The sequence below is a fragment of the Elgaria multicarinata genome, chromosome 7 (genome assembly GCF_023053635.1).
Source record: "Elgaria multicarinata webbii isolate HBS135686 ecotype San Diego chromosome 7, rElgMul1.1.pri, whole genome shotgun sequence".
NCBI classification, from domain to species: domain Eukaryota; kingdom Metazoa; phylum Chordata; class Lepidosauria; order Squamata; family Anguidae; genus Elgaria; species Elgaria multicarinata.
Genome location: NC_086177.1, coordinates 32,697,818 through 32,717,186, shown reverse-complemented (window position 1 = coordinate 32,717,186; position 19,369 = coordinate 32,697,818). Strand labels below are relative to the sequence as shown.

Genomic DNA, 19,369 nt, shown 5'->3' with positions numbered 1-19,369 from the left:
AACCTTCTTCACAACATCCTACGAGAAAGACCTACTCTGTATGAGTGCATGTTTCAGAGTGAAGTCACACATGCACTGTCATTATTCAGTGACTTGGAGGGTGGGAAGGCTTGAAGGATGGCTAGCTGGTGTGAAGCTACCACAACAAGCTTTCATATCACCTGGCCCCCTTTCAGATACTATGGCCCCGTTCAGACAACACACAATAACAACAACAACAACAACAATAATTTTTGTGAACCGCCCAGAGAGCTTCGGCTATTGGGCAGTATAAAAATGTAATAAATAAATAAATAAATAAATAATAAATACTCGCCTCTCCGATTGGATCAAGGCGGGCAACAACAGCAAGCACAAAATACATAAAACACTGATTAAAAACATGGTATACACAGTTTAAAAACATCCTAAAAGCATCCTAAAAACATACTAAAATATCCTAAAATTCTACTGGATAAGGTTAATGCACTCCGTTAACCATTTTGTGGTTAAGCAGCATGGTTTAGCGTGCTGTCTGAATGGGGCCAGTGAGTTAGATCCAGATTTAGCCATACTTAGAAAAGACCCACTGAAATCAATGGGACTTAGATTCTTCATGACTAACTTAAGTTCTCTTGATTTCAAAAGGGTCTACTTTAAGTTTGACTAAATCTGGATCCAACCCAGTATGTTTCACAGGCAAGGCACTGAGTGATGGGATGTAGAGCAATTTATATACCACTGAAGTTGAGAGACGTTGTGGCATTACAAAAGACAGTGGCAACAGTACCTCTAATTCTTTGATATGCTCCAGGAGGACTTGCAGGCACATGTTTTTATCACAGATGAACTTTTTCCTGATGGTATCCTGTAGATTCTTCAAGTAGCTCTCAGTAGACTGGGCTTCCTCAAAAAACTGCACAAATAAATAAATAAAACCATGTGATCTCCTTTACCTAGTGGCATTTTATAGGTTGTGTGTGACCATTAAAATTGTAATGTGTACTTCCTACAATAGCAATAAATAACAATGATCTTGGAACAAAATTTCAGCATAGATTTGTAGCACTCATAATGGTTTAGATTATATCTTTTAAAGTTAGTTAAGCTGAGCAAATCAAATCTACACTGGACCAATACAAATTAATAGAAAAGGTAGCACTTAAAATGTATGAATACAGGGCACCTTGTGGATGTATGAAGAACAAATGAACGAAACAAAACTAAAGATAATCTATGACCTTCAACAGCAGAATCCAACTTTAGAGGTTTCATTTAGCAGGATTTTCTTATCTGCCAAGACTTACTTAAAATGTGAGCTATTGCATGTGTGTGATTCCTACCGCCCTCCCCACAATTATACAGACCAAATATAGGGTTAAAATGCTGAACTGTAGGGATGCAGTTTCTAATATATAACAATACCCACCTGAAAGTATGCAGCATTCTCCTTGAGATGAACATCAATGCACTTGGTGATCTGGAGAATCCAGCTCCACTGAGTCTGCAGTGTGTCCATGTAGGCCTATACATTTTAAAAAAACAAATAAGTCACAAATCACCCTCAAACTTGACACTGTAAGTTGATTCTTTTTCCCTACTGGCAACTTCCAAACTTCATAAAATGTCTTGGAGCAAGGAAGAGACAAAACCCTGGGCTGGTGGGTGATAGGACTCAGGCCTTAGCTAGACCTAAGGTTTATCCTGGGGTCGTCCCTGCCTGCTCCTGGGATATCCTGTGTGTCATTTACATGAACAGGGATGATCCAGGGATAAACCTTAGGTCTAGCTAAGGCCTTATGCTCTGCCTCTCAGCACAGCCTGACCTGTCCCTCCCTCCCATCCTCCTTCAAGAGAAGCCAGTTAGGGAGAATCAAGACCAAGGTGCACAAGCAAGAGGAGAAATCATCCTCTCATTGGCTCACTCTAGTGGCCATCATTGGCTCACCATGGCCCCTGCTCCATGTAGAATTGGTAGCTGAGCTTGCTGGTAGGCCACTGAGGGAAAGACTTAGCACTCTACTCCAAACAGAAAGTGCCCCACCACCAGGGCCGGTGCCAGACTATTTTGCGCCCTAGGCAAGGTGAGCTACTTTCACCCCACCCCGCCCCACCCAAAATGGCAACTTTGATTTTTAAGAACATATGTTGCCTGGAAAAAATAAAAAGCACAAAACTTGAAACTGCTAAATTTATTTTAAAGTGCAAGAAATATGTCATGCCAATTATAGCAAACAAATTGGAAAGGAATGTCTATGGGTCTAAAATGCATTATTTAATAGGAATATCACCTCCAAATCATCCCCCCCAACTCACGCACACACACACACACACTCCGCATCACTCACTCCAAACAAACCCATGCATGAACAATGTATTCACTCAAAAGACCCCATGCACCCATACATATTCTCTCTCTCTCTCTCTCTCTCTCTCTCTCTCTCTCTGTCTCTCTCTCTTCCAGGAGCGTTCCGGAAGTCCGAATATGGAGCCGCCCCACCCCCACCCCAACATCCCTGGCTTTGCTTCGGCTGGGCGGGTGTGGGGTGCCATCTTGCCCGCCCAGGCCCAGCTGAATCCTCGGGCCGGGCCGGCTCACAGCCAACGCGCGTGAGTGTTGCGCTGCGCCCGGCGCCTCTCTTAGCTTGGCGCTCTAGGCGGCCACCTGAGTGGCCTCTATGGTAGCACCGGCCCTGCCTACCACTAAATATAGTTGTTACCCAGGTCTTTTAAATGATCGTCCACATTACAACCAATGATTAGCCTTGAGAGGGGCTCCCATGATTTTCAACATTAGTAACATAATCTGTACTGTATCAGCTTGTATATTTCCAACACTGACTCATGTTGATTATGAGGAACATACGTCACGGTAGAACAGTTTAAGGTTCAGGATTTCATTTACAATTCTTCTGCTTCGGTGGAACCTTTGCCACCTAGAATATTTTCACATCAGGGCAAGATTATAGGCAACTGAAGACATACCTCAATTTTGTCTGAAGCAGGGTGCTGACTGAGCACCAATTGGTCACATTCTTGCTTAAGCTTGTTGAGTTCTTTTTCCTTAACTTCCAGCTGGCTCATGCGTTTCTGTAAGCAGATGAAGACATAGCATTAAACACAACTTTTAAAATGAAATGGAAAATAGATCAATGCATATAAGATCATATAGAGTGAGAGCAGTATAATCGGCGCATTTACAGGGTGTTAGAAGATTTGAATGCCTGCAAGATCACCAGACTACATTTATATTATATAATGTTTATAGTTTTTTAATGTTTACTGTTTTTGTTTTTTTTACTGTTTACTGTTTTTAGCTTTTGCGAACCATCCAGAGAGCTTCGGCTGTGGGGCGGTATATAAATGTAATTAAATAAATAAATAAATGTATAGTATACATTATATAGTATAATATATAATATTATATATTATATTATTATATTATTAGTAAATTATATTATTAGTAAACATATTATATTATTAGTAAACATGACCTTACTGAACCATGCACTCGAAAGATCATTTATGCCATTTTCCTATCACTAACTACACCATCTCCAAAATACACTCCATCTTAATACAAGCCATTGTGTCGGAAAAGGTGCAGAAAAGGACAACCAAAATGATCCAGGGACTGGAGCCACTCCCCTATGAGGAAAGATGGCAGTGTTTTTGATCGTTCAGCTTAGAAAAAAGGTGAGTAAGGGCAGACATAGTAGACAAAAATATGCATGGTGTGGAGAAAGCAGATAAGGAGAAGCTTTTCTCCCTCCTTCATAGTACTAGAACCCAGGAAGAGAGATTCAGGGCAGATAAAAGAAAGTACTTCTTCGCACAGCATGTAGTTAAACTGGGGGATTAGTTACCATGAGAAGCAGTGATGGCCATCAGTTTAGATGGCTTTAAAAAGGGGATTAGACAAATTCATAAAGGATAAGGCTATGAGTGGCTGCTAGTCATGAGAGCTATTGCATTACTTCCCATATCAGAGGCAGGATGACTCTCAACACCACTTGATGGGAAACATGAGTAGGAGGGTGCTATTGCATTCATGTCCATCCTATGGACTTCCAGGCAGCTGGCTGGCCACTGTGTGAACAGAATGCTGGCCTAGATGGACCTTTGGCCAGATCCAGCATGGCTCTTCTCATGTTCCTAACTATTCCAGCTAGCTAAGGAGAGGGACAGTAGCTCGGTAATCAAGTACATAATAGATGATCAAGTATTCTGACCTGATATAAAGCAGCTTCCTATGTTCCTAGATGATTCAAACAAGTTAGCTAAACGATGGGGTTAGGCAACACCCCCAGACTAACTTTAAATGGGTCTATTCAAAGTAGGACTTAATATTGGATACAAAGGCAGAGAGAGGGGTGCTCCAAAGGCAGAGAGCGAGGGAAAGCATGCTTGAACTTCCTTTCCCTACTCTTATGGGTCTTCTCCAAAATGGAGGCAATGAGCCTGTCCCCCCACCCAGTAAAAGATGTGCACTCTCTCAACATTGAGTTAGAGAGTATACATTCCCTTTCCCCTGCTTTGGACGAGACCCAAGAGCATGTAGACAGGAAGCACGAACCAGACACACTTTCCTCCTGCCACCTCTCTGAAATGTCCGAAGCGTCTCTTCGTCTTGAATCAAGTGAAGATCTCTCACCTCTCCAGGGAGATCATTATAGAGTTTTAATACCGCAATTAGTTACAGCTTCAGTAGCCTGCATTTTTACAATATGCTTGTAATTTTTTTCCCCAGAAAACACCCACATTTATGATAATATAGCCCACAAGTTCTTTTGATTTCTAGTTGTTCATTTGATTAACTCACAGAGAAGGCCTCCTGCTTCCTCGCAATGTCAGTGTTCCTGTCACTCCAGTCATAGAGAAGCTCCTCTTCCTCACAGTCATTAATCCACATGATTTCTCTGCTAGTTGCTTGGATGATGTTTTGCAGCTGGCGCAGCTGATCCATTCTTTCAAAGGAGAATCTCTACAAAACAAAGTTAAAAAGTAATGAGCCTTCTTTTTAATCAAAGAATGAAATGCTGGAACAAAAACGTGGCACAGAGAGATCAAAATATAGTTCCAGAGAGCAAATGGATGTAGCAGTTAATGCACTCCGGCCATATCTGGGCTGTGGGTTCTCTGCACTTCGGGAAAAAAATATCTTTTCTTTGCTAGCAACAGGAAAGGACAAGTTGCCATGCAGAGAGATTGCATCAGATATAGTCAACTAGTTTCCAGATACATGTTTGTAGTTGTTAATGACTAGAATGTTGTTTTTTAAAGAAAAAGGTATGAACTCTCAAGTCCCACCCACAATGGGGTGGATTGAATCCTTGGTGCTTTAAAGACATAGCAAAAAAAAGAAAGAAATTGATTCAAAAAAAAATTCAGTACATAGGTTAGGCTGAGAGACAGTGACTGGCCCAAGGTCACCCAGTTAGTTTCATGACTAAGTGGGTGTCTGAACATAGTACAACACTACATCCATTACACCACTGAAAGGGGAAATGGTAGCAAGGAATGAATCTGAGCAAATATTGCTAGATTTTTTCAGTTTGGCAAAGATGGAATCTGTTGAGTTTCGCATAGATAGAATCTAATGTTGTTGCATTTTTAAATCCCTGATTATGAGATTTAAATCCCTGATTGTGAGTTGTTGTTGTTTTTGAGAAAGGCATGTAAATAAATTTAAATCATCATCCCAGATCTACTTCCTCCCCTTGTTAAGCTGCAGTGGAGCAAGAAGTGCATCTAACAAAATTCTTTGTCCCATCAACTAAACTATTAAAAGCACTGAAACCTTGACACCCTCAACTTGGCAGCTAAACCTTACACTAAATTTAGATTCACATATCATACATAGCAGTCTCGGAGGACAAGTTGTTGAAGAAAATATACTCTCTTTATTCTAACAGAGTAATATATATACTTGGGAGTCACCTGGAAAAATTCTCCTCTGTGTGTGTGTGTGTGTGTGTGTGTGTGTGTGTGTGTGTGTGAGAGAGAGAGAGAGAGAGAGAGAGAGAGAGAGAGAGAATGAATGTTGTAAGGTGTCCCCTAAGTAGGCAAAGAACAGATTACAAGGCCTACAGAAATCAAATCACTCTTTAGCTTACCAGTAGATGTTCATATTCCTCCTCCAGCTGATGAACAGCTGCCTTCTCACGCTGTGGACAAAAAGAAGAAAGATCTCATGTGGCTGGCAAAATGGAAAAAGGAAATGAAGATAGGAGAGCTTCAGATAGTGGGGAACAACAACCCAGGTTTTTGTTTAGTCCCACTGAGGCTAAACAACCAAGGGATGCTCTGTTCCTGGGTTGTTTAGCATGACATACAACCCAGGAATTCTTGGTAGATGAGGGAGAGAAAACCCAGAGTTGGAACTCATGGTTAACATCACAATCAACAACCCAGGGATGGAGCATCACTGGGTTGTTTAGTTCCTCCCACTTACAGCAGGAGCAATCAGGGGCCAGCACACTTGTTCATTCCCACTCTTTCACAAAAAACAAGGGATTTTTTTATATATATATATATATATAAAGAAAACTCTGTTCTGACATCTGTAGAAATGAAAGGAGCTTCTGTAGAAATGAAAAATTAAGGCAGAATAAACTGAGGAAACAGTGTCCTGGTGAACCTCTTCATATCATCACTAAAAGCAATCAATGGAAGAAAAGGCAAAAGCACATATCCAGCAAGGAGGGGCAAAGGAGGCCATGTCAGAGCTCTATAGCAATCTGAGTGGTCAATACAGCATGCATTGAGAGGACCTGCCAGGCCCAGGAAACTACACAGTCCAATAGAGAACAGAGGCAGAAAGAGTGCAGTAAGGAATGGGTGCATATTATCTAATAGGGTACCAGACTGTCTAAAGCTTGCTCTAGATCCCCCTTGACACTGATCTCAAATTAGGCATGGTTTACAATCACTGAAAGCACTACCAGATATGGTATGCTATTTTGTGCACCAATATTTCTCAAAAAGAAATGCATGGCAGTGCTCAAACAGAGCTTTGCTCTGAGCCAAAGGTTTAGAATGCTTAACCAGAAGTAGCAACAACAGGCAGGCACCAGAGAGCCGTTTAAACAGGAAGAAGTGGGGGGGGGGGGAATTATCAGGGAAGCAGGATCAATATCTCACCAGGTCGGTTTTGACTTTGTCCAAGTGCCAGCGATAGTCACCGATGGAATTATGACGTCTCCGGTGGTCAGCAATTTGTTGTTCAATGGCTGCCGCATCAAGTCCCCATTTTACTAACTCCATTTCACACTGAAGGGCAAATGAAAGGAAAGAAGAGGGAGCATCATCATTTGTGGCTCATTTATATAAGGCACCAACGCAAAAGCAAAATAGAAACAAGACACATGAGAAAATCCAAGACTGCTTTGCAAGTTTGCCTTGGCTCAGCTGCTGCCACTTGGCTATCCCTGAGAAGGAGCATTCAGACGTCACAGTTTTGCAATAAAGTGCTTTAAAACCAGAGGAGACCAACATCTTCCCAAACCCCTCTTTTGCTTCACAAAGCAGGGGAGAGAATGTAACTACACAAAGATGCCTTGGGTAGAAAAGTACACCAGACAAACACAGGTACCAGACAACCCCAGAAGACTTACCAAGGTTGCTACAGACTAATGTAATGGCCTAAAACTCAATGTATCGCTGCACCTTTGTGGGGAAGGGTCAGTTTCGGCCCAGGCACTCTTTGCCACAGTATCACTGAAGCATCTGCTCTGACACCGTGCCTTATTTCCCTGCAGCCCCCCCACCTCCCTCCCATCATGTCAGAAGGACTTCCATATTTTATGAATTGTAAGGTAAGGATATTTTGAATAATTTGATTGCAAGTTTTAGATACTGGGCTTATTCTATAAATATACACACATTTGGTTCTTGGTAGCAAGTGCTTTTTTTGGCAGTGAGATCCAGGGCCTGATAATGTGGAAATGTGCAGTACAATCTTTATTTCATTCCTCCTCATGCCAACCCTTTCATATTCCCATTTTATAAATGGAGAACTGAGGGTGACAAAAAACTTTCTTCTCCATGGCCATCCAGTAATTTCAGAAGCTAAGCAAGGTTCTGCTGCTAGACTGATATGAGATTCCTCCCCCCACTTCAAAATCAGGTATGAGCCTTTTTTTTAAAAAAAAAAAAACCTTTATGACTCAGCACAGCAATAATGCTACAAGAAACACCACCCTGAGCCACACCTGTGCTTAGGCGAAGCTGGAACGGCGCCAGCAAGCAACGCCATTTTAGGCTGTCGGCCATCTAAGAGTTACAACAGGACTTTAGCCCTGCCTCCTTTCAGCTTGCTTTGAGCCAAAGCAGCAGTGAGGTGGAACATTCACCAATGCGTATGAATGAAAGGTGGCCCGACGCCAGCTCTCAGCCCCACCAGACAAACCCAAGCCAGGTGTGGAGCCCATTATTCCCCCTATCTGCAAACCTGGCAGGAAAGTAAAACAAAACACTGGCAAGAAAACAGAAGCTACTGGGAAGGATTATGAAGGAAAACATCGTCTTGGCACACTGTAACTTCGGCTTTGCAGACAGAACACCAAACCAGAGAAGGTCAAGATAAGATAAGGAGGTTGAAAGCCACCGAGAAAGGAGACCTATTTATGGCTGGCTTACCACACACCAGGTCAGGGGCCTTAAAAGTCTCTCCATTTCCCCTATTGCTCCCACACAGGCGGAGTTGAAGTGTGCTTTCTTTGCCCTTCCCCACGCAAGCGGCAGGGTTTTCCTGGAGCAGCGTAAATTACATCTGTGCTGACACAATTGAAAAGCTACAAGGGTTCCCAGACTGCTATAGTTGGAGCACAAAGCAGGCAATGAAATTACGCTGCTGCTAGAATAGCCACTCTAGTGGAGCTGCTCCACAAAAATCACACCAAACATACAAAATCACTGAATCAGAGAGACCCCCTGAGTCTTTTGCTCTGAGGTTTGAAGTTCTTTTTCTAAAGCATCCCCTCCAACATCTGCTTGGCATGCCAAAGGTCCCAGGTTCAATCCCTAGCACCTCCAGGTAGGTCTGGAAAAATTCCTGCCTGAAACCCTGGACTACTACTGGGCTAGATGGACCGATGGTCTGACTCAGTATAAAGCAGCTTCCTATATCCCTATGTTGAAGCAAGGAGGAGGAGACGGTACACACTCTTAACGCGCCACATTCTACTGACGCTAAACTGCTTTTATTCTGATCAGCCTGATCTGACGTGTGTTTAACCAGAAGAACTGCAGTGAGATTCACTGAAGTGGACACAGGATTTCAGGATGGGTTTCCTAGCTTAAAAGCGCCATCCGATGAGCGTTTTACTACACGCTCGTTACTGGGCACTCATGGATTGTTCACATGACGTCGTCTGCCTCTCGCCCGTCTTCCGCCCCTTCTGGCCTTTGTTACGCCACAAAACCCCCCAGAAAAAGTCCGGTTGCTGCTCTCTCCTATGAGACTGAATGGGTCTAATTACTTCCTGTTTTCAGGAAGCGACATCGGAGCGGCGACAGAGATGCAACAGGAGCCACGTATTTTGACCTAGATGTGATGGGTCTTTTAGTGTCACTGTTGTGAAGGTTCCCTAAAGATGTAAGGAAGATTGCTTGGGGATTAGCTCTTCTATAATGGTATCCCCGACCTCATTTAGAGGTGCATGTTTACTGGGCTATGGGGCAAATGCTAGATCCTCTGTGTGTTCCCTTTTGTGCTGCAGTTCAGGGGCTGCACTGTGAGCTTGCACGATCGTATTTGGCACTAGGAGGTGAAACATTCCAGTAATTCTTCAGTGTGACTGCATATGTGAGACAGTGGGCCAAATGAGAAGTGACACTATATGCATCATTTGCAATCATGTCAGTTTTTTAAAAAAATAATACTAATTAGGGGAGGGATCTCTGATTTTGACTGGAACTAGAATCTTTTCCTCCCCTGCCAAGGTCCTGATGAAAATCACCCCCTGCTCCTGCTATTAGCCTCAAGAGGCAAGCCTCTATTGGTGCCAACCTCCTGGAGCTAAGAGCAGGTGCAGAGCAGGGGATTTCATCAGGACTCCAGTGGGACAGAGAGGCTTCAAATCTCCCCTGCCCCCCACACTGTGGTCCCACTGAAAATGGGTGAGGGATGCCTAATTTTGTTTTTAACTGGCTTGACTGAAGTGATGCAGATAGTGTCATATGCAGCTTGGTCCACAAACATAACCATATGAAAAGCTATTGAAATGTCACAGTGCTTTTTATGCAGCTGAAAGTGTCTTTTTTTCCTACACGGGGCCTTTATAAGAACAAGTAACCACAGAAGAGCTAAAGATAACCTGTAAAACCTGATTCTCTGTACAAATCCATCTGTTTATGTAAGTTTTTTTGGACTGGGAAAGAGTTTCCCCTACTTGATGCTCTCAGAAACAAAATAAAGGAAAAACTCAGTAAGATCATGATGATGAGATACCCTATACAGTAGATGACTGATATGTACAACACTCATGTGTAAGCAATATGTAAGATCAGATATTTTAAAAAATGCAGTAAAATGTGAACTATGCAAGGATGCCAACAGAAGCAATTGATATAAAATACATATTGGATTAATAACACTAAAAGCATCTACTTAGATCCAACCATACATGCTTATTTTTTCTTTTGTTACTGCCTGAATCTCCTTCTCTTTCCTGCCCCTCTTTCTTTGTGCCTATCAAAAATAAAATACCGGGATCAATGTGTTGCGAGTATACTGTTCAGATGAATATTCCAAGCTTGCAATAGGTGCATTCAAAAGGATCAAAAACAACATAGGCCCAGAGAAAGGTGCTTGTTGTATTGATCTCTCGCTTCCCCCTTCTCCAGTCATTATACTATTGTGAGGCCAGAGAGCCCCCTGCCCAAAATGACAGCAGAAGAACTAGCCAGTAAGATGGAGGAAGGGAGATCAATGCCTTTTACTTTATTCCTACTCCACAAAAAGAAGAAGCCCCTACTGAAAATGAAACGAGATAAGTACATAATACCAGCCTGGAGTTTTGAAAACCCACTTTGATGTTCACACAGGTTTACCTTCTGCTGCCTCATCCAGTTCAGACATTCACTGGTACAGTGTCTGGTGAATTCATCCCATCCCGAAGCGCTCTGTGATGTACAACCTTTGGAGCTAGCCCTACGGACACGGGGTACACTGATGGCTTTGTAGAGAGCACGCATCTGCTCTTGAAGCTGAAGTAATCTGAAAGGAAACATACTAATGAAGGATAAGAATATCAAGGACCTATATGCCAAAACAGATGGAGGGAAGGAGCGTGTGTGTGCAGGGTGGATATGATTTCAGGCTCTGAACTACCTTACATTTTAGCTGGCCTGAAGCTTGCAATGAAAAATGGGGAACAAATTAACCCATTATTTCCCAGTTCTGAACCAAATACCTGATCCAGAAAGATTATCCAATGTCATTTTCTAGGAAGTTGTCAAATACACACTTTCCTCGCTTAAACTATATCAAAAGGGGAAATCCTAATATTTAGACCGAGGCCTGAAATCATAACGAGACTCATCGGACATGTCACACTCCTGGGGTATTTGCATCAGCATCTCTTACCAAAGTATCAACACTGGCATAAATGACATCTGGATGACATGCCCTTTGCCAGCTTGACAGGCCTAATGGAAGGACCGCACGAGTCCACGAGAACATAGAATTCTTTACATCATTCATGGGTATCAAGTCTTTTACAAAATATCAAGCCCAGACTAGGCCTACACTGAGCATGGATGACAGATTATATAAATATCCCAGTACCTAGAACTCTTCAGAAGAAGGCCAGGATACAAACAAAATGGCAATACCTTTTCTGGTACAGATCACATGGCTGCCCCATTTGTCTCATCTCTCTGATCATCCCATCGAGGATGTCCATATACTCATTTGCCTGACCAAAGCAATCCTCCAGCTCTCGGTTCCTGCTAATCTGGATACCATCCCCATACTTCAGTTCCTAAGGGGGAGAAATAGAGCACACACCACCATATTTAGATCATATTGCAGAATAATGAGTATACATGTGATGGTATTTGGCAAAAGGCTTGACATTTGAACATAAACTTCTACATTTCCCTATCAATCGAGGTGCATGAGACAATGTGCATATAAACTCAGGGAAGATGTTCTAGACTCCATCTTTTAAAACACTCCAAGTTTTCTTTTAGCAATGCACTGAAGCCATGATTTACACATATATTCAAGCACACATGTGTATGAACGCACACATCCTTATACATACATACACACACATAGATATATCAATGTGCTAACAGTCCTTGTTGTTGTTATCATCATCATCATTATAATTGTGCCTAAAGTGTACCCAGTACAGAAACAGAAGTGAGACTTGTATTCTAAGGGAAAAGCTATTGGGTCAAATCTTCTGCAAAGTTATCTTGTAGAAGCCCTAAAGAAATAAATGGGGACTGCACAAGAGTACTCAAAATCCTTGGAGATTTTGCCCATTATTTCCTTGTATATTGCTGCCTTTTCTTCTAGTATTCCTAGAAATTAAAAATGCTAAGGAATCTCAATTCAGCTGAAGGCTATGAACGGCTACTAGTCATAATGGTTATATGTTACTTCCAGTATCAGAGGCAGTATGCCACCTCTGAATATCAGTTATTGGGGAACCTGAGTGAGAAAGTGCTATTGCAGTTATGTCCTACTTGTGAGCTTCCCACAGACAGCTGGTTGGCCACTGTGGGAACAGAATGCTGTACTAGATTGGTCCAACAGGGCTGTCTTTCTATTCTTCTGACAGATACATATTCATATAGCCTCCCACACACACAAAAGCCGTAACACCACTTTAGCGCTTTCACACACTTTTCTCTTAATCCACGTGGTCATCAAATATTCATGGTGGCATCTTCTTTCTCAACCAATGTCAGCACCAAAAATTCCTGGGAGAACCTTCTTGTGGTGTATGCATGTACTAGATTGGTGTACACAATCACAGTCCATGTGATCCATGTATACTTGGTGTACATAATCACAGTCCATGTGATCCATGTGTACTTGGTGTACATAATCACAGTCCATGTGATCCATGGGGGCAGTTTAAAGTAGCCTCCACAGGATAGTAGTATCATGGGACAACACTCTTCGTCAATCTTAAGAGCCTATTAATGACTTGAGTTAGAAAAGACAGAATGGGAGAAATGCTCTTGCAGGTTTCATAGTGAGACTAAGGCCTTAGCTAGACCTAAGGTTTATCCCGGGATCATCCCAGGGTCGTCCCTGCCTGGTCCTGGGATATCCTGTGTGTCATTTACATGAACAGGGATGACCCCGGGACAATCCCGGGATAAACCTTAGGTCTAGCTAAGGCCTAAGTGTTAAAGAAAGCATCACTAGGAAGGCTACATGTAGCCCTGTCCAGGAATACAAGCCAGAGGTAGAGCATATGGTTTATATGTATATTCCTGTCAATAAATCTATTTTGCATCCTGAGAACTTGTTTCTCTTCTCTGTGGCCTGCTTTGGTTCTTCCTGCAGATGTTTTAGCACACAACTCCCATGATCACCATTGGCTATGCTTGCTAAGGCTGATGGGAGTTGTAAGATAAAATGAAAGTTGCTCTCCACTGAGGTGCTTCTTGTTAATAAACTGTTCCACAGCTCCTTTTTGAGGTCTGCATCCTTGTTTGCTTCTTCAAAGCAGTGAAGCAACAGCAAACTCCACCCCACCCCACCCCGCCCCGGCCGCGTTTGGTTAGACTCAGCAAGGGAACAAAACTTACAGGCTGCACTATGAGTTCGGCACGCATGAGGCATTCTGAACAATTTTGCAAAAGTTCCTGAATGGTGTTCTGACGCCTGGATATCGTACAGGTTCCATTTTGACTGAAGGAGAAGAGGGGGTGGAGAGAGAGAGAGAGAGCACATCAATCACACAGCTGTAATTACTCATGAATTTCAAATGCAATTTCTAGAGGACAGCAGCACACCTTATTCAAATTGAAGTGTTGTAACCTCTGTGGAGGCTTCCCAAAGATCCACATAACATGCCTGCCCCTCCTTTTTTTGACTCACAATAAGAGTTTTAATGCTGAGTCTGCAGCCTCATAAAAAAACTCACTGTGGGAACATACTTTAAGTTGAAAACACCCGCCTGTTATGTGGTTTCCATCAAGGGATCAAACACAAGGATGAATGGTATACAAAAGAGAAAGCAGATAACCTGAAACAAATAATAGCCAGGGAAACACACAGGAAATGCAGCGCAACCAAAGTACTCAAGTGTAGAATTGCTTCTCCCTTCATTTATTCATTTATTTATTCATTTATTTTATAAATGGGAGCTTTGGCTATTGGGCGGTATAAAAATACAATAAATAAATATCCTGCCTTTCTGTCAAAAAATTGGCACTCAAGGCAGCTGACAATAACATCCAGATTAAAATCAAATTGTATTCAAATATAACATGAAAATAAATAACTTAAAAACATAACAATGCAAGAAATAAACAGCACCTAACCAATTGAAACCCTCTTCACCAACAGACCAGCTTACACGTCAAAGGCCTGCCTGAATAAAAAATATTTTTGCCCAAAATCAACAGAGTGGGAACAAGCCTAGTCTCCCTCAGCAGGGAGTTCTAGAGACTGGGAGCGGCCACAGAGAAAGGTCTCTCTGAACCTTCCTGCCCCTCATTCTGGAACTTCCTCTCAAAATGTCAACACAGTGCCAGCTGCCTCCCTTCAAATCCCTCTTCAAAACCCACCTTCTCTGCAAATCCTTTGGCTGAACCCCTTGAACTCATGTTTCAAATTAAGCCAAAGTACATACAACCGTATTTTCTTTTATTTATTTTACATTATTTTTAGCCTGTTTTAAAGGCGGAACCTCGCTATTTGTTTGCACTCATTCCTTCTTATTCTTAGCAATTCTTCACCTCCCTCTGTTATCCCCCCTCCCATCTGACTAAATTTAGGGGCAGCTTACCTACTTTATGCTAATACCATGTGCACAACAACGTGTTGTTGCTGTCCAAGCTTCTATTCAAGGTCCCATCAATCTGAAGCTTGTAGACAGACGTGGGCAGACAATAGGTGAGATCTATTTGTAGGATCTTTCAAATAGGTCTCCAAGATTTCTGACTCTCAGAAGTTTAACAGCAACAACAAAAAGGCTTCCTCCCCATCCTGCCTCACAAAAATTAACATGCTGAAAAGAAGAAAGCTTGGATGTGTGGATTTTTTGTGTGAAAGAACTGCGAGATCAGTTCTGATACTGAAAACAAATTCTCAGAGGCACCCTTAATTCTACCGCTTTGAGGTATACAGTTTTGCAACTGACACTTGAGTCAGTGGAATGTGGAGTTGTAGTAAGAACCCAAGGAGATCCCAGAAAGCCCAAGTCTGCCCACTCCTGCCTTATATTCATTATGAACCTGACCTGGAGATCTGACCAAAGAATATGGGACCACATTTTCTTAACCGTAAGTCAAAAACAGATACCATTCCAGATTTATATATCATGGTGAACATAATTGCCATCCATCTTTGCTGTAGTAGTGCCCAAGGGCCTAGATATTATAGGGTTTTGTAGAGCCAACAAAGATCTTATACGTTTGCAGGTACGCAAGTTATACCCAGGTCAATATTACCAGATGAATTGATTGTGTGAAGTGGTACCACAGATATCTGCCTTGAATGGGATATTTAGAGCCAGTTGGGGAATCTGGGTTTCAAGGGTCCAAGGAGAGGGACTCAAGAGTAGACTGAAGTTACCTGCTAAGAACCCTATCATGTGGTAATAATCCTATCATGAGGATCTTTCTTCCCAGTCATGATTGGTCTTACTAGGAGATCAAAATACTATCTGTTCAGTGAATCATAATGTGATGGAAGTTCCAAAGCGATACACTATAAGATGGTCATCAGAATTCACTTGTAAGGGCAATTTATTACTTTATATAAAGTATGTGGTATAAAGTTCCTGGGATTGTCCAATTTAAAATGAAAATGAAATAGAAAGGTTCTAATCTAGCCTTCTTCCCTAACATCCCAGTTCTGTGTGCGAGGTTGCACACTCAGATATGCAATCATACTTGCAGTCCTAAATGGTACTATTCTAGCAAGTCTGCACCTGAAGTTTATCTCAGTGTGGGACTAAGATTGGGTAGATCTAGTTTCAAATCCCTGTTTAACCATGAAATTTACACTAAGTGGTCTTCAGCCACTCACTGTCTATCAGCTTAACCAACTGACAGGGTTGCAAGGACAAAATTTGTGGGGGGGGGGATACTATGTACCAAGTTCCTTGGATGAAGGGCTACAAGATTCAAATCTCACAAATTTCACAGTAAAGTACGTTTACTTATGCATGCAGACACTGGATTGGCTCCTGGTTTTGTAATAACATTAATTTCTGACTTTAAGAAGCAAAGATGATGATTTAGCAGTGGCAAAGTGACAATGGTTGTTGTGATAACATCTCAGGAGTGCCATACTTTGGAATTCTGTATTGTTCAATGGAAGATTGTTATGAAGCCTGAAAACATGCTCTGGAAATCATGCTTCTAATGGGAACAGCTTTGTTAATCTAGTCTATTTAGAAAATGATCAGCAAAAATAACAATATGGCAGTGCAGGGACTTTGGACAATTCCCCCGCCCCATGTATGTTTTATAAACAAAGAATACCAATGTGTTAGACTGCTTTACCAGCATTTAGTCATGCTGGGATTTAGCCACCAGTACAAGCCAACACTAGTTGATTCTGGGTGAGGTGCTGCAAACTAGGAACCACACCTCACTGGTAGGTTCAGAGCTCCCAAACAAGCTCAGGCATTTCCAAAATGGAAGCACCTACCATTGAAACAGGTATCTTAGCAAATTAATTTCCAGGAAAGTGACTAACTTCCAAACCCAATCCAGCCTGCTGCACATCACATTCTCTTGTGCTGAATTATTCTGCAGAGTAGGTATAAAGACCCAATTCTACTCTGTGAACTCAGATTGACTAGAGCTTATGTGTGTGTGTGGGGGGGGAATGAATAAATGTTATGCCTTTCACCATAATTAACAAAAACATTTTAATCCAGTGAGCGTAAGTTTGTATATGCATGTTCCTCACACCCTGAATGTGACATCATAAACGGCATCTCAACTCACAGGAACTCAAGCACAATATGCTTTTTAGTTACTTATTAATTTTTCTGTCATATTTTAGAACAGGCAAGCAGCCATTTTCTTATACCACAAGTTCCACCCTGGAGCCTCAGGTCTAAGTATGATCTAGCCAAGAAAGGCAGTAGGAAAAAAGAGTCAAACAAACAAATGGAGAGGAAGAAACGAGTAGGTGGGTGATAAAATTAACAAGTTCACCTCCATCAGTTATGAATGAAAGGAACTTTTTGGTGGTGGCATCCAAGTTGTGGAATGCACTCCCTTAGGGAGGCTCACCTGGAGCCTACTTTAATGTTATTTTGGTGCCGGGCAAATAAAGACCTTTTTTAAAAATCCAGGGACTTTTAAAACTTGCTACAGCTTCCAAGGGGTTTCTGGTTTGTCTGGAGTTCCTCTTCTGTGAAATATTACACATTCTTAAAGACAGTATTTTTAATGAGACAATTCCCCCTTTCAATGGAAAATCATTGAGTTTTTATCAACTGATACACACAAAAGTGAATAAATCATCCTTGAATTTGGAATTATGTTCAATAATGCTTAATTCTTACCATGCTTTTTGATGTGATTATGTTTCCAAAGGCATGATCTCACCACATTACTTTTGCATAACGAACTATTTCCGTTGGATGTGCCTTCATTGTTGGGGCTACAGTATTTCCCACATCAGATGTTACCCTAGTTTTCAGTGGGCTCACGTGGTAAGTGGGCTCACGTGGTAACTCACGTGGTAAGTTCCAGTTTTCAATGCACAAGGATGAATTCAAATGAAATTAAGCACCATACAGAATTGAAAGGATAAAGCAACCACATCAAAGAAAACCATGTGAGACTCAGTTTGGCATAATCATGGATTATGGTTTATGATTATGCAAAGGAGCTTCAGGCTCAAACACAACCCCTTGCTCTCCGGCTCTGGCACAGCTGCGAGATCAGAACCTTTCGCTTCTGCTTTTGATTGAAAACAACTTGCTGTTCTGTCTGAACCTATACAAACAGTGGTTAGACTTAACTGTGATTTACTGAATCAAGCCAACTTCAAACCATGGGTTATAATGTTGACTTGCTTCAACAAACCATAGTTAAGCTTAACCACTTTAATGTTTAGATATAATGCTAAACTGTGTTTAATTAAAAATGGAAGTGAAAGCTTCCTATATCCTCCTCATAGTCACACCAGGGAAGGGGTAGGGCGGAAGAGTGTTCCAGCTGAGGCTTGCTGTGGCTAGTTCCTGTTAACAATAAACCATAGTTTAGCATTATGTGTGATCACAGCCTTTGACTAAGGCCTTAGCTAGACCTAAGGTTTATCCTGGGATCGTCCCAAGGTCATCCCTGTTCATGTAAATTACATACATGGGATCCTGGGAGCAGGCAGGGACAACCCCAGAATGATTGCGGGATAAACCTTCAGTCTAGCTAAGGCCTAAGACTCTGCAGGGGTTCTGCCCTGACAGTTTCCAGACCCACCCAGAATAGATTAGAAAGAGAGTGTAGACAACTATAGAAAATGCCCTGCCTGTGGTAGGGAAGGGGTATCTAGGCAAAATTCCAGTACACTTTATCAATCAGCTACAGCTAGGATTTGTACCTGCATTGCTAGATGGGGTGTCTATTATCTCAAATACTGAAGAGCTAAGGAAAACATGGCACTTCTCTGACCTCATGTCTTCAGAGCTCCTGCTGAAGTCTTCACAAATCTAGATGCTTGGTATGCCTTTTCTCCCATTTTAGATGAAGGCTTTGGAATGGGAGACCAGAGAAGTGCACCAATAGGAAAGTGCAAGAAGCCACCTATTTTTCTAATGCAAACAGAAACGCTACCAATATTCATAACGCACCCGGATGCCACTGCAAGCCCCAAAGTGACATTTTGCTTGTGATTTCTAAATCAAGTAGACACTGATGGCTTTGCGGGTAAATTTGTTACAGTGGATGATGAGGAAAATGTGTTCTCTCTAGGTTGAAACAGGAACATTCCAGGTAAGACTATGGATATTACTCAACGGATACTGGTCCGGCATTCCAATAAGACAGGAAAGATAGCTTTCAGTTCGTTTTGTGTACAGCCCTTCTTATAACACACTGAATGCAAATTCTCCTGCACAATGAAAAGATTTCTCCTTGCATTCATTTTGCCATCAGTGCCTTTTAATCATGAGATATTCACTTTTGTTTGCAAATCAACAACTTTTGCATATTTTCAGAAACAGCGTCT

At 41.9% G+C, this 19,369-nt stretch overlaps 1 protein-coding gene across 3 annotated transcripts in view; it reads right to left on the bottom strand.

The window, feature by feature from the left end:
• The window catches only part of DSP (desmoplakin), a 56,905-nt gene that overhangs the window by 26,780 nt on the left and 10,756 nt on the right, over positions 1-19,369 (bottom strand). For all 3 annotated transcript variants that reach the window (XM_063130348.1, XM_063130349.1, XM_063130351.1), the window contains exons 2-10: positions 13,759-13,861; positions 11,818-11,966; positions 11,035-11,200; positions 7,123-7,251; positions 6,096-6,146; positions 4,802-4,963; positions 2,965-3,069; positions 1,409-1,504; positions 770-895 (exon numbers count right to left, since the gene is read on the bottom strand). In XM_063130348.1, coding sequence (XP_062986418.1) covers positions 770-895; positions 1,409-1,504; positions 2,965-3,069; positions 4,802-4,963; positions 6,096-6,146; positions 7,123-7,251; positions 11,035-11,200; positions 11,818-11,966; positions 13,759-13,861 — 1,087 coding nt within the window. The remainder of the gene's footprint in view (positions 1-769; positions 896-1,408; positions 1,505-2,964; positions 3,070-4,801; positions 4,964-6,095; positions 6,147-7,122; positions 7,252-11,034; positions 11,201-11,817; positions 11,967-13,758; positions 13,862-19,369) is intronic.